The sequence below is a fragment of the Fundulus heteroclitus genome, chromosome 21 (assembly GCF_011125445.2).
Source record: "Fundulus heteroclitus isolate FHET01 chromosome 21, MU-UCD_Fhet_4.1, whole genome shotgun sequence".
Taxonomy (NCBI): domain Eukaryota; kingdom Metazoa; phylum Chordata; class Actinopteri; order Cyprinodontiformes; family Fundulidae; genus Fundulus; species Fundulus heteroclitus.
This window is the reverse complement of record NC_046381.1, coordinates 13,118,969-13,134,300: the sequence shown is the minus strand read 5'-3', so window position 1 is coordinate 13,134,300 and position 15,332 is coordinate 13,118,969. Positions and strand designations below refer to the sequence as shown.

At 40.8% G+C, this 15,332-nt stretch overlaps 1 protein-coding gene across 1 annotated transcript; it reads right to left on the bottom strand.

The window, feature by feature from the left end:
- Positions 1 to 12,993: 12,993 nt before the first annotated feature.
- LOC105918118 (type-1A angiotensin II receptor) lies at positions 12,994 to 14,210 on the bottom strand. Its single transcript, XM_012853129.3, has one exon. It carries the CDS (start codon positions 14,091 to 14,093, stop codon positions 12,996 to 12,998), a length of 1,098 nt encoding a protein of 365 aa, XP_012708583.2. The 5' UTR covers positions 14,094 to 14,210; the 3' UTR covers positions 12,994 to 12,995.
- Positions 14,211 to 15,332: the final 1,122 nt, after the last annotated feature.

Sequence of the window (15,332 nt, the reverse complement as noted above, 5' to 3'; positions counted from 1 at the left end):
TGCAGCAGATCTCCATTTATGTGCAGCTGCTGACAGAACGTGAAGGAATGGATCCCGGCACTCGGTTCCTGTTGTGACCTGTTACACACCAAGCAACACGCTGAGGCTCTGCTTAATCCTGCAGAACAGGTCTACACAGTCAAAAGGTTTTACAACAGGTAAGATTTGGTTTGTTTGGACTGATGTCCATTTTTAAAGACCACTTGAGGTGACCTTTAACTATCTTGAAGTCTTTTAGTTCATTGTTTTCTCTTTGACTTTTATTTGAAAAAAAGTAAAGACAGATCTGGAGGAAGTTGGAGGCAGAATGTTTGCCATTCAGTATTTTCATGTTAGTTTCTTCTTTTACATTTTTTTATGGTAAATTCCATTTAAGATTAGTTTTTCATTTTGTCAATCAGAAATAATAAATACGTCTAACAAGGAACATCAGTTCATTAAGGGCGGCATATTGATGAAGTCTGACAATGTAATATATTAGATATGAGACATTATACCAGGTGTGTTGCTGCACTTTGCAGCTTATTTAGACTTTGGATAACAAGACCAGTTCTTATTTTTGGAGCATCCATTCTCGATAAGGACCCCCTTTATCATCCTTCTTCTATCAGCAGGTCCCAACTGAAAGCAATAAAGTTAATTCTGCCATCACCAACCAACCAACCAACCAACCAACCAACCAACCAAACAAACAAACAAACAAAAAATACACAAAAGGCTGATTTTCTTGTGTAAATAATAATATAAATTTGTTGTAAGGATGAAGATGTGGTTGAATTAGTACAAAGAGTGAATTACAGATTCTGCATACAGTGACATTTAAACACTTCTAATGAGAGAAAGTGAGAGTTATTGAAGGTTTTATGGTTTGTATCCTCTTGTTATTAATATTATTTATAACCTAGTTGTCTTTGGTAGTGCTCCCCTTGCAGGGGAATGTGTGCTGGACAGTCAAAAAGCGCTACACAAAAACGACACACAGAACAAAACCAGAACTTGGTAGAGATTTTTTTTTATTCTGGACCCCTTATTCCTGCGACACAGCCATGTATATGTGCATAGATTCTTAAAGTCCCATAATTCCCAAGATTTGAAGGATTTTTTGCAGCCTAAAAGAGTTATTTGTTGACAAGCCTCTTTTTTTTTGTTAAATCTAACAAGCTGAGTTATGTTTCTTTGGGGATACTCCCACCTCTTCTCTCCCCATCCCTTGGCACTTTGTTCAGCTCGTGTTCAAAATGTTCCAACCCAAAATAGAACAGTTCTTTAAGAAGCCGACACATGATCAGTTCTTACTCAGTTCTTGAGCAAAGCGTATATTCTCAGATTTTTCCTGTGAACTATGATCAATCCTGAAGAAGACCCAGTTTAAATGTTTGTTGAGTAAAAACAAAAATATAATGCCTAATGTAACCATGTGAAAATAAATATTGCATTCAAAACATATTTAAACATTTGCTAACATATTGCAGAAATACTGAAAAAACAGCAAAGGCTGTTCCAGAATAGGAGAGGCTAGATCTATCTATCTATCTATCTATCTATCTATCTATCTATCTATCTATCTATCTATCTATCTATCTATCTATCTATCTATCTATCTATCTATCTATCTATCTATCTATCTATCTATCTATCTATCTATCTATCTATCTATCTCTATCTCTCTCTCTCTCTCTCTCTCTCTATATATATATATATATATATATATATATAGCTATATATATATATATATATATATATATATATATATATATATATATATCTATATATATATATATAGATATATATATCTATATCTATATCTATATCTATATCTATATATATATAGCTAAGAGTTGTGAGACTCTTTCTTTGTTGTTTTTCACCAGTTGGTTAAATCTTTAGCTGTTGTCCAATACAAAATCATAGAAGTCAATATTCAGATCTTGGACAATATTTCTCCTTGTTAAGCAATGATCTCCACATCTACTGATGAGTTAGAGAGTTAGATTATCTGTTAAACCTGAAAATATTTACAATTTAGCCCAAAATTATTCACACCCTTGGTAGGATTTGATTTAATCTTTTAACTTGTCCAACATGGTTCTTCTGTCGTGAAGTAATATTAGATGTTTTGGAGTGGCCCAGCCAGGATTGCAGCTTGAATCTGACAGGGCTGGTTCCTCTCAGATCTCATTGGACAGGTAGGGTGCACCCTGGACATGTCCCCACACTCCATTACTAACATGTCTAATTTTGAAATGAGGGAGGAAGTCAGAGTACCTTGAGAGAACCTAGGCTAGCACAGGTAGAGCGCAGAAACTCCAAAGAGAAAGGCAACAATTCAGGATTTGAACCTGAGACCTTCCTACTGCGAGGTAACAGGTACAGCTGCTTCACCACGCAGCCACTCATAATGTCTGCATCATGTCAAACCTTTGTGTTGTAAATATACCGTACTCCTTCTTATAATTGTATTTAGGCTTTGTGAATTAAAAATTGAAATTAATGGAGAAAAATATCTCTGAATGAATAAATGTAATAATGACGTGACATATCTACTATGGCTGGAGGAGAAGCTGATGTTATCGTTGTGGCACAGTGCTGTAGATGACAGAAGAAGAAGCACAAAATCAAATCAAGGATGAATTTCTCTGCCATGACTTCATTCATCAACACAACGCAGGTAAACAGTTGTGATTTATTCCCCCTAACTCTGCGTTACATTCACTAATATTGTTGATTTGTGCTGGTTTGATGCTCTGAAGCCAGAACAAGGTGCCCAGTTAAAATGAATTTGTCGCCATCTTGTGGGCAAACACAGACACAGCAGTATTTGTAGATGTAATGGTTGTTCAGGTGAATGCAGGTTATTGCACATTTTGGTGAAAAGCCTGACAACCAGGTCTTCTCTGCAGGACAAAACTGCAAATGTCTCATACCTAGAAGGTGTTTTGAAACAAACGTACGCAGGTGTGCTGATCTGACAGCACAGCCGACAAAGAAAGTGACAGCTAAAATGTGAGATGTTGCATGATGCTGAAATAGACAGACGCAGCTGACAGTGACGCCACGGTGCTCTGTGGAGGTGAATCTAAGCTACCCAGAGATCATCGGCACATTGACGCGTTCAGGCAGATGCTTCCCCGAGCTGAGACGCTGCCAAAATGGTGCTCAGTGGTTGTCACCTACTGTGATGCCGAACTGAAGCCCTCGCAGAAAAAAACACCCCCACTCACCAAACCTGGAATGGTGCCATCTGCACAAGTGGGTGTGTGCCACGGTTCACAGGGGGATCGATGCATAAAATTAGAAAACAAGACACATTTTGGTCGCTAGAAATGTCTGATCTCCAAAGCTGCCACAGAACGAACAACAAGTACATCATCTTTCAGTTCTAAGACTTAATAAGAACGAGCGGGTCTTTGCCAGGTTCTAAAACTGTTTGGATATAATCGCAATTTACGAAAACCACAACATGTTTTTAACTGTTCAGTCCTACAAGAAAAAAAGAAGAAGAGTGAATCCATGAGGAAGAAAAATCTATGTGACATATGACGAAATCTCCCAGATTGCTTCAGCAGAACCTGGTTAGGACCAGATGTCTGCTTCATGAAAGCCAAGAATTAAAAAGTGATGTACTTGACAGCCGTTATGCTCTCGTCACATTTAGGACTGATTTCTCCTCCTGCTGTTTTGATATCCTACCTAAAACCTTCCTTAAAAAAGTCCGGCCTGCCATTGCATCTGACCTGATCCAAATAGTAAATTCATTCCCCTCATTAGGGCTTTTAAAAACAGCAGTTATTAAACCACTGATGAAAAAGAGCAATCTGGACAAATCTCATCTGCAGAATTACAGGCCAATCTCCAACCTGCCATCTATCAGTAAAGTTATTGAAAAAGCTGTGTGCCAACGGTTAAATGACCAACCGCTTTGATGTTTTTCAGCCCGGTGTTCACCGTGTATATTCCTCAGGTCATCGGAGAACCGTTTACTTTGATCCCAAGACCCGAACTAAACAACTAGCTGCAGCATTTATCTTTTTTATGTACCTCAGCATTGTATAAAACTCCTTATACACCCAATATGTGCAGAAACTGTTGCACCCATTTAAACACCACTAGTTACACTTTCTTTTAACTTTTTTCCCCCTTATGCACTGCCTCATTGGACGATTAATAAACTCTTTATTGTAGAGCAATAAATCACTTTGAGAAATCCCATTTTAAAAACAGTGTCATTCACCAGTACGAGCCTTGCCTTGCATTAACCAATCAGAGTTAGCCTGCATTTAACAGCAGCCCATGCATTTAACAGTCAGCCCATAGAAATAAACTGTAATTCTTCAGAAAGATCAGGGAACCTGATATTCGAGCCGGACAAGGCGCCGCGTTTTAAAATGTTCTTTTACACAATAAACAAACAAAACCTTGGTGCAGGCAGACAAAAACGACCGCTGGAGTCTTGGCAAGGCTGCGGCTGGAGACAGGTCAGTGAATCAGGCTGGGGTCACTCACAGTGAAGCCTGTGTAGGTACCAGATCGACTCGGGGCAGGGTCTGCGCTTCTCGATGACGTCAATATATGGCAACTCAACTCAAACAAACTACATTATGCCCGCGGTCTCCATTTACAAATCAATTTAGTTTTGCTAATTTACGGTTATTTTCCCGTAAATTAGTCAAGGCATGAAAACTTTTAACATCATTTTGTGGTAATCTGACAATTTAATCGGTAATTTTGCAGGATCAAAGTTACAACCTTAGAGAAATTTCATTCCTCCAATTTTTTTTTTAAGTTGTGATGGGAAACTAAACCATAAACTCATTTCATTTTTAATAAAAGTCAGCAGCCAAATTTAATTTTATCACGGCATTCATCACTTTAAAATCAATAACGTCCTTTTTGTTCTGATGTTGTTCTTTCTGATCACATGTTTTTTTTTTTATTATTGCAGATGAAATTGTGATGAATTTGATTATTTTTTTATTGTGGTATTTGGTACATTTAAGATATATGCTGGATAAATTAGTCTGCCTATCCCTTCCATTTTTGTTAACAATATACTTCCAAACATTGAGCCAATTGTCAAATATTTGTTGATTTTTTTTTTTTTTTTTTTTTGTAAAATGGCTTGAATATTTGTTCAAGCTTTTGAGAAAAAATAAACTGCTAAATTAACTTAATAAAATTGATTCGAATGATTAAATGCAGACCGCGGGCTCAATGTAGTTTGTTTGAGTGGTGTTGCCATAAGGTGACGTCATCGGGAGGCGCAGGGACCATGGCGAATTTCTTCGTAAGAATTGTCCGTTTACAAACCGCAATCCCGCTCTCGAATAAAACCTACACCCCGCTATAATTACTTTAGTAAGTTGTCCAGACCAATTACAGTATTTTGCGCAATTGAGCAAACGTTAAACCAACCATGTATAGTGACGTCATCAGAAGGCGCAGGACCCGAGTCGATCTGGCAGCCCGAGTCGATCTGGTACCGGTGTCCAAGCGAGGCAAAACAGGGAAAACCCTGGGTCAAAAAAAAAAAAAAAGGCAAGGCAGGCAAAGAACGCTGGACATGTTCTCACTTAAAAGGCTTTCAACAGATCTGGCAACAGGCCACGGCGAGGACCCGGTATCCAAAGGCTGGTCAACAGGTGGATGAAATGAGGTGAAGGAGTTGCCACAGGTGCAGCCGCTCAGGCCAGTCAGCAGAGGCAGCGAGCGCCGCACAGTCAGCCGGCCCAAGAAACAACAGAATGTAGAGAAAACAGGAACAGCAGGGCAGAATCATGTCAGTAATAATGCAACGATGCATCTGACTATATTGACTGGGAGAGACCCAGACAATGGTTGCTGCTGGAAATAACTTTACGCACATGTTCCGTCTTTACGGCATCTACACATCCGTTGTTAACATTTCTAACAAAGTTTGGAAACCAAAACAACTAAATAAAAAAAAACAAGGCAACTCCCCCTCCATACCAAAAAAAACAAAACAAACAAACAAAAAAAAAAAAAAACAGGAAACCGCTGAAGGCTTCTGCGAGTTGCTAGAAGGAAATGAACCTCCCAACCCCCCCAGAGAAAGGCATTTGCAGGAAATTATATTTCCAAGGGAACGCATGAGTTATGGCGGATCCCTGGAGCTCTTTTGTTTGGCAAAGTGTCGACGGAGAGCCTGAATCACAAGCGAGCAGCAGAGAGGGGGCAGAGCCATGCGATGAGGTAGAGTCAGCGTGAGAGCTGGGGAGCAGGGGTGTGAGCGCTAAGTGTGCAGCTCCCCCGGACGCCCCGGTGAGAGGTGAAAGAGCCGTGAGAATGAGGCATGTGAGTGGGGAGCAAATGGTTTGCTGCAGCTAAATGTGGCCTGTAGATAAGAGTCACACAGGGACGGGGCTGGGTCGGCTTCACGGTTAAGCTTTCGGAAACGCATCAGGAGACGCAACAAGAAGTTTCTGTGCGCTCCTAATCTGCCGGCTCTCTCTCTTGAACGTTGGATGCAGTGAAGTTTTGTGCCGACTGTAACACCCCAAGTTATATATAGTTATAGTAAAAGGGATAGAAAAAAAAAATCTGCCACTTCAATTGCAAGTCAGGACGTAACCTGAGCGATCTGATCGTTGCCATGCTGCAGAATGGTTTAAACTAGATGTCATGAAGCGGCCTTTTTCTGTACCGCTTTATCAGTTGATCACTTTTAAGTTATTGAACATCAATTTATGAATAGCGTGACCCATTTATACAAAAAGCTGTTTTTAGCTGTTTGACTCTAGGCTGCTGCTGAATGAACTCCAGGAGTCCAGGGCCTCTGGCAGCAAACCAAGCCCAGATCATCAGCCCTCCACCAACGTACTTTACAATTGTTCTCATGTTTGTTCAGATGTTCATTCAGGTGCAACTTTGTAAACTAACATTCTTTTAAGAGGGATGAGACTTTTCCTCTGAACCCCATCCAAAAAGGTCCCTCTTGCTTTATTGTTTTTTTGAATTTTCCTGCCATGAACTTCAACATTAAAGATAACCGATGCTCACAGAGTCCGAGATGGAGCTCTGGGGGTTTATTTAGCAATTTCCCAGAGCAAGGCATGAGCTGATCCTCGGGTGAGTTTGTAGAAATATCCAGTACTGGGAAGACTGAGAAAGGTTTTTACAGTCATTGTCTACCTCTGCTTCTATAGAGGCGGTCACATTCGCTAATAACCGGTTCATTGAATTTGATCATTGATTTTCCACTTAAAACTTATGGAAGCATCAAGGACATATTTAGTTTTTGCTCATGGATTTTGATTACATTATTAATAAATACTGGCATTGGGGAATATGTGGTTTCTTTTTGCAGACAAAGAAATGGTTTAAAACTAGGCCTCTATTATTATATATTGATAGATAAAATTCCAGACACACTAGTGACTCTGGTGAAAGTTTGGCGGGCCACTAGGGGGCTCCACTTACACCCAGATGATGGGATGTTCTGATTAAAAGAATGTGCATTATGTTGGTTTCTTTAAATGTGGATAAAGTTATTCTCTGATTTAAACTTGTATTCTTTTTTCTTGTTGGTGTTCGTTTTGTTGGCCTGGAGCCAGATCGTAGGTTTAGAAATAAGGGAAGAGCAGCGGCTGACTTTAGGAGTGCTTGGGTTTCGGTGGCGGACTTGTTCCTGTAGAAAAAGGCCACAACATTCTTCACATCTATAACCGACTCGGCTCATTCACCACAGAAGGATTCTTTGCAGGAGTCAAACGTGTTTCCAGTGACCTGTTTGCTAATGAGGTCGGGTGTTGGACGTGGAAATGTTATCACCCCATTCCTGCTGTCTGAAAAAAAAAGACCAATATGGGAATGAAATAATATATAAACACTTAAATGATGCTATGACTGGAAATAAAACAGGATTTGTACTGAAACACATATTTTTAACGTGATCTTTCACACTGCTTTTCTGCCTACTTCAGTTGGCCAGGTGGATTTTATTTTTAAGAGGAAAGGAAGTCTCTTAAAAGAGTAAGCTGGATTTTCAAAGCAATGAATGGTTTTCTGTCTAAACTGTTGCATTATTTCATTTCATTTCATTAATTTATTCATTAATGTAGCGCTTTATAATAGCTGACCAGACAGCCAAAAGTGCTTTGCAGTGCAATCATGACAATCATTTAAAAAATCATTAAAAACAAATAGATGATAAAGGAACAACAAAAAATTCTAAATCTGGAATGAAACAGCACAGTACTGAATTAAATAATTAAAAGCCTTTCTGAACAAAACCGTCTTAAGTTTGGATTTAAACAGGCCCAGGTCAGTGATTGAGCACAGGTTCAGAGGGAGTCTGAGAAGACTCCACCGGTCATCCCGATGTTTATATTTAGTTCTCCGAACATTCAAGAGGAACTGGAACTTCGTCTCCCCAGGGAACTACCGCACACAGAAACGCAATAAATTAGAAATGTAGGGAGGTGCCAGTTTATCAAGAGCTTTGAAAACAAACAATAAGAATCGTAAATCTGTTCTAAAACGGACAGTATGGGTTTTCTTTTATGAGCACCACCATGATTGGGATTAATTTCAATGTGGATAGCTCTGCTGATGAATAAGCTCTTTTGCAGATGCCGGAACGGAAGTCCATGTCAAGTAAAATTTCCTTCCATTATCTTGTCGGAATTACTCAATATTCTCCTCATCTTCTGGACTCATCTTCTGGAAGATGAGTCCAATCAACTACTAGACTACTAGAGAATACACATTAGTGGATTAAAAGTATTCTTGATAAAATAAATAAAACAAAATACTTTATTTATGGATTAATGTTAGCTTAGGTTTTATTTCTATGACTGTTTAATTTTCCATGTTGAGTTTTAGTCCTTTTAATAAATATAGAACCCAAGGAAGGATACCGTAATCTTTTTCTTCCTTTAAGAGCAAATATGAACTCAGGTGAAACACAAAGAATTCATCCTGCATGTAAAACTGATTTAGTAGATGCTGAGACTAAATTGTTTATGTGCTTTAAAGCGGGGTGCATTTGATGCTCTTAAGTACTTTTTTTTTCATGTTAAGATCATTCAGTTGTGGTCTATATAAAGTGGAAATGCAATGCTTTGGACTAAATTTCTTGTTATTGTTGCCCCACAGCCCCTTCATTTTAACTCTGTTCTGAGGTGCGTCTGAAAGCAACTCGTTTTGGTGCTGTCTCTTTAAATCTCAACGAGGCATGACACCCCGCCCCCCACCAGGTGGCAGAGCGTTCCACTCCCCCCTGTTTGTCCATTTTTTGTAGTATGCTAAGGGGCGGTGTGACAAATTGTGTGGGTTAACTCACCAACAACTGAACATTTTCACTTATCCAGTTGTAGCTTCGGCATCCTTGAGCTTGGACTACCAGCACTGCAGCAAATAGTGTGACGTAATTATTCAAAAAATGTAATGGAGAACAGAGAAAACGGAATGAATAAAAAGTATGACCCAAACAGAAACTAAAGATATCCAGCCAGTACCTGGAGAGACTGAAATTATTCGATTTTCTGCACTCCCAGAGACCCCAGCTACACAACAAAATGTATTTAAGGGCTAAAAGAGAAGATTCTGCATGATATGCCCCCTTTATTACGGTTTAATATAGGTGATGGACTCCATTTATTGATGTTGTTCTTCTCTCTTTGCTCCAGGTGTTTTGCCTGGTTTAGCTGTGAGCTCTGGTGGGGAGTGAGTTATTTTAATCACATTAATTATAGCTCGACGATGCTTTTACTTTTCTGAAACTGGATTGTATTTTGTCTTAGATTGATGCTTTCTGTTTTAACTTTCTATTGATTACTCACTGATTTTCCTCATTGCTCAGCCATGGTTAACACCATGTCGAGGTACAGGGCAGGTCGTCTAATCCTCAGTGTTGGATCCAGAAGTCGACCTGCAGATGGCACCAAACTTCAATAATTGAAGCATTTTATTCCCATTCAACAGATCGTTGATGTTTTACACAGTGAGATCTTACAGGATGTTCTTATATCACCAGTGTTTCTTTTGTGATTTAAAAAGAAAATGTAAATTGTAGGAATATTTTCTACATCCTCTGTATTTATTCTAAAATAAAATGGACCAACTATTGCCTTTTCCATTATTAGTTATCCTTCTAAATCTGAGAGACGGTAGAAGTCCCCCTCAATGTTCTTAGCCAGATCCTTCATGAAGGTCATATAATAATTCATCCAGCCTTGACTTCGGTTCAAAGTCTTAATCCTTAAAAAAAAAAAATAATAATAATAAAAAAAATCTAAATAAACTGTCTTCTGAGTCAACATTGTCAAATTAAAATCATAAAACACAAAAACTTACAAATATATTTTAATTGTAAAATGTGTTTTTTTTCCCCCTGTTCAACAACAAACCAAATATTTTAATGAAATGAGCAGAGTAGTTTGAATTTTCTGGTAACAGTAAATCAAAATGAATAAAAACAAACATACAATATATTATGTTAAGATTCTTGTTTCTTCCAATATTTATATTGCTACCTGTTGAAGTTAGTAATACACTGCAAAATCTAACTAGAAGTAAGTAAACTTTTCTTGAAATGAGTGTATTTGCCCTTGAGATGAGCAGGTAAATAAGATTTTCTGCCAATAGAATGAGCATTTTGACCCTTAAAATAAGAGAACTAGATATAATGCACTTGAAATAAGATGGTGGAGACGAATTGTTCCTACTTTAAGTGCAAAAATCTCATTCCATAAGCAGATCATTAAACTTGCCTTCATTTAAAAATACAATCTTATAATAAAAAAAATAAAAAATTCTAATCATATTGTAATTTTCATACATTTAAACAAGATAATTAAGACAGGTTGTGTTTTTATCAAAGCTTGGCCATGACCAGCGAGCCTAAAGGTGGAATGAAATATGTCATTTTTATAATTCTGTCTCATCCCTTTAATTTAGAAGCATTTGCTAAAGAGTGATTCATAACTCAACATTTGTTGGCTGAACCAAATAACCCATGATACATGACATTTAGTCACCTTTCAGAAAGCCTGGAGAGCTATTGCTCAAGATCCCGTCTGAATGGATGCCTGGCACCTTGGAAGTTAAATGAAGTGCGGCTTCAGACTTTGCACGATACATACCTTCTTTTGCACTGAAGCAGAACGCAGGCGTGCGCGCAGGACATCCGAGTGAGCACATTGTGTTCTTACAGATAATGGAGAAAACACAGCTTTAGATGGTCGAATGAATAATTCCCCATCAACGTCAACGACATCATTCAGGGCAACAATCAGGAAACAAGAGGAGCTTCGTGTCGGCAGGGAACATCTTCAAGTTAGGGGCCATTTTTATGCTCATTAGCCCATCCTGATGCAACTACGTTCATAATCATTGCCTAAAGTCTAGTATTCCCCTGCTGTTTTAACCTTTCACTTATTTGGCACAAAGTAAAGGATGATCCGACTTCATGATGATCAATAGCTGCTTGTGGAAACTGCTAAATTCCTCCCAACAGTCCCGTTTATCTCACATCCGTGTTATTCAAAGATGGTTTGGCTAATCAGGATGATCTGTCGCATTGTAAAAGAAAAAAAAAATACTTCAGGTTAATATGTTTTAGTTTTATTTATGCACTCATATTTATCAACAAAATGTTCACTTACAGAGTAAAAAAAAAACATACATAAATACCACAAAGGCAGAGATCACCCAACATGAAAGAAATGGCATACACGTTTTACATGAATTGTCAGTGTCACTTTAACAACATCGCATCATCTCAGTATAACACATCACAGATTTGAATGTACACTTTACATTGAGCACGTTTGGTGGCAGGACACACAGGGCCGGACGGACCAGAAGCACTTGATCACTGCTGCGAGCGTTTGGAAAAGCTGCTGAGCACACAGAGCGCACAAAACTAAGTCTGCGATGTTTCATTACGGCACCGTGCCGGCAGAATCCTGCACAACATGCACATCTTTTATAAATAATGGCATGAGTGAGCTTCAATTAGTCACAAACTTTTTTTTTTTCTAGCAGAGCAGTGCTGTCTCATGCAGCTACACTAGTTTCTGCACACTTTTCAGAATTGCGGCGTTGACATACGGCCATAGACTGATGTCTGGAAATCTAAAGTCGGCGGATGATTACAGTACCTCGTTATAATAACATCCCAAGAATTCTCTTTAAACATTTAGTCACAGTACAGACACAACCTTCAATGTATCTTACATGGATTTTATGAGCAGGGACGACACAAAGTAGCGTATACTTGTGAGGATGAATAATAAGGGGGGAAATGAAATGTGAATGTTTTCATTCCTCTTTACTCTCATACCCCTAAATAAAACGCCTACTTTTAGAACGACGATTCAATCCGATCCACCTGTGCTCAATTTAACATCAATAGAAATTCAACAAACAGTCCAGAGGCTCTGGAGGAGCCGCAGATATGACCAGCTCAGGTGGGAGAATAGGATGAAAGACTGTTAATCGTGCACCTCGGAAAAAAACAAAAATCTGGCCACTGTGAAGACATAGCAAGATTGTTTAATTGTTAAAAGAGAGCAGTAAGAAATCCCATTTACAGTTTTTCACATTTCTTGCAGGAGGCTCCTCATTAGACGAGACCAACATTAAATCATGCTCCACAGTTAAACGCTGCGGTGGCAGCATCATGCTGCAAAAGGTAGTTCTACCGAGTGTTGACTCAAAACAAAATCCATGCCACACGTTTCAGATTTTTATTCGAGAAAAGGAAAATGTAGTCAAGTTTATGGTTTACAAAATGTGAAGAGGACAATATGCGCTGCAGCTCTGCGTCATATAAGGTAGTGATTGTTTGTTGGTCTCATCCTTCTAAATGTTTCACTGCTCATATTTTACAGCTGAGGTTTTAAACCTCTGGACGTCTCTCTGCTTTTAACCTCTTCACCTCAGACCAAAAAAAAAAAAAGAAAAAAAGAGAGGAGGGCAGAGCAACTGTACACTGTTTCTGTCTTTGGCCTTTTTTTTTTTTTGTGTGTGTGTCATTTGGCGTCGCAGGAAACATTGTTTTTGACCGTAAGGCTCAGTGCTTCAGAGGCGCGAAAAGAGAGCGCGCTCATCTTGGAGCTGATGCTCGGGTGAGGCCGAGCGATGCCGCGCGGGGAGCAGCGCAGCAGCCGCAGCAGGTTCTTTCGAAAGTTGCGCCCCACGAAGCTGTACACGATAGGGTTGACGCAGCTGTTGAAGTAGGCGATGCAAATGGTGAACGGCATGGCGGTGTCGATGATTTCCAGGACGGTGCAGTTGTCCACCAGGACGAACTGAGTCAGCATCTGCATGAAGTGGAACACCTGGTGGGGAGCCCAGCACAGGAAGAAGGCCAGGACGGTCGCCGCCAGCATGTACAGCACCTCGTCGTCTCGGGAGCCGGAGCTTTTCTGGATGTGCTTCACCTTCAGCAGGGCCCGCCCAATCAGGCAGTAGCAAGTGATGATGATGACAAAGGGTATCAGGAAGCCCAGCAGGCTCTTCATCAGGCTGATGGCCAGGAGGAGATTGTCCAGACGTTTAATGTTGTCGTCTGTCGGGTGCAGAACGCCGCAAACGACGGTTTTAGGGTTTTCGATGTAGTGGACGTCCCGGGTCAAGGCGATGGGAACGCTGAGCAACGAGGCAAACAGCCAGATCATCACGCAGGTGATGCGCGCGTACGCCACGGTGCGGAAGCGCCGCGAGCGCACCGGGTGCACGATGGCCAGGTAGCGGTCGATGCTGAGCGCCGTGAGGAAAAAGATGCTGGTGTAGAGGTTGAACATGACGAGGCCGGCGGCGGTCTTGCACAGGAAGCCGCCGAACGGCCACTGGTAGCCCGTGGCCGCGAAGGTGGCCCACATGGGCAGCGTGACCAGGAAGGTGAGGTCGGACACGGCCAGGTTCAGGACGAATATGTTGGCCACCGTTTTGAGCTTCATGTAGCGGTAGATGACCGCCACCACCATGCTGTTCCCGATGATGCCGATGACGAAGTTGAAGGCGTAGACGATGGGCACCAGGGTGAAGATGAAGTCGTGGCTCCCCGACATGCCGCATGTCAGGTTTATCCCTCCTGTCCTGCCTTTCGTTAGATTCTGCATTTCCATAGTCACTTTTTTTTTTGTAGTGCCTTTAAAGCAGGGGAGGGCGTGGGTGGGGGGTCGTGTCAGCAGGGGGTGCGTCTGCGGCGACGGTACAGGCCTTGGGCGAGGGCCTCGGCACGTCCTATAAAAGAAAACGCAACAGAAATGTCACAGACAGTCTGGGAGAGGGGCCATCATTACCGCTGGCATGGTCCATAAACGCTAATCCACACGAGCACCCATGAAAGTGCTCGCCCTACACCAGCTCATTAAAGAGCCGCACATTAAAGCCGTCCCGAAGCTTTATGTTATTTCTGTAAATGAAGAAGCCACGAGAAACAGATGTCACATGTTATTCAATATTCCAAAAATGTCCCTTCAAAAGATCATTATTCAGACTGTCGGTTTTCCGCTCCCTCCTCTAATTCCTCCCTCAGCTAATGAACGGTTAAAGGGGTGTGTGTGTGTGTGTGTGTGTGTGGGGGGGGGGGCTGTTTATCAGACTGGTGGACTGACAGCGCCAGGATGAGCGTTTCCACCCGGCGTTATGACCTGTGTTAATTGAAGGCTTTGGCGGCAAAGCGCCGAGCTTGGATGACGACGCCATTAAAGGCCGAGGTGTGAGAGGGAGCGGCGAGGAGAGAGGGCGAAAAAGACTTGTCATGTTTGAAACCCTTGGCGTGCGGAGATACATCGCGCCCAGCGTGAGAACGTCTAATCAGCGCACACCTAAACAAACAGGACAGCAGGGATTCGGCTCTGTGGAAACTTCACTCTGTGAGAAAATCAAACCTGTGTTCCACAGAAAATTTGCCCCAGGGCTGACTCTTTTCTTTTTTTTTTTTTTTTGCTTCATTTGTATGAGCAGAATGTGAGAGGGTTGTAAAAATACAAATCCCCCCCCCCCCCCCCCCATTTGCTGATGCTCTTTATGTTTAATAGAATAGCTTTGTGGGTGTCATTAGCGGCGCTGATGTAATAATATTAGCATAAGGCGTGTGTATGTAACATTTAGGCCACAAAGACGGCTTCTGCTACTAATTATGAGCAAATAAGATGTTTGTGGATTCATTAAACCAGGCAGGCACATAAAGAGACATGTGCTGAGTTAAGAGCTCAGGAACAGGTAAATAGCTTGAAGATGCTATAAAAATTAAATGGATTGATTCAGGGAAATTAGCTTGACTGTTTTGTGAGACGCACATGAAAAAATGGCACTAAATAAAAAGATTCAATCCAGCCCCGGTTTTAGAGAAACAGCGT

What these genes read in the sequence shown, in the direction of transcription:
- LOC105918118 (XM_012853129.3), bottom strand. Translation starts at nt 14,093, where the DNA reads ATGGAAATGCAGAATCTAACGAAAGGCAGGACAGGAGGGATAAACCTG.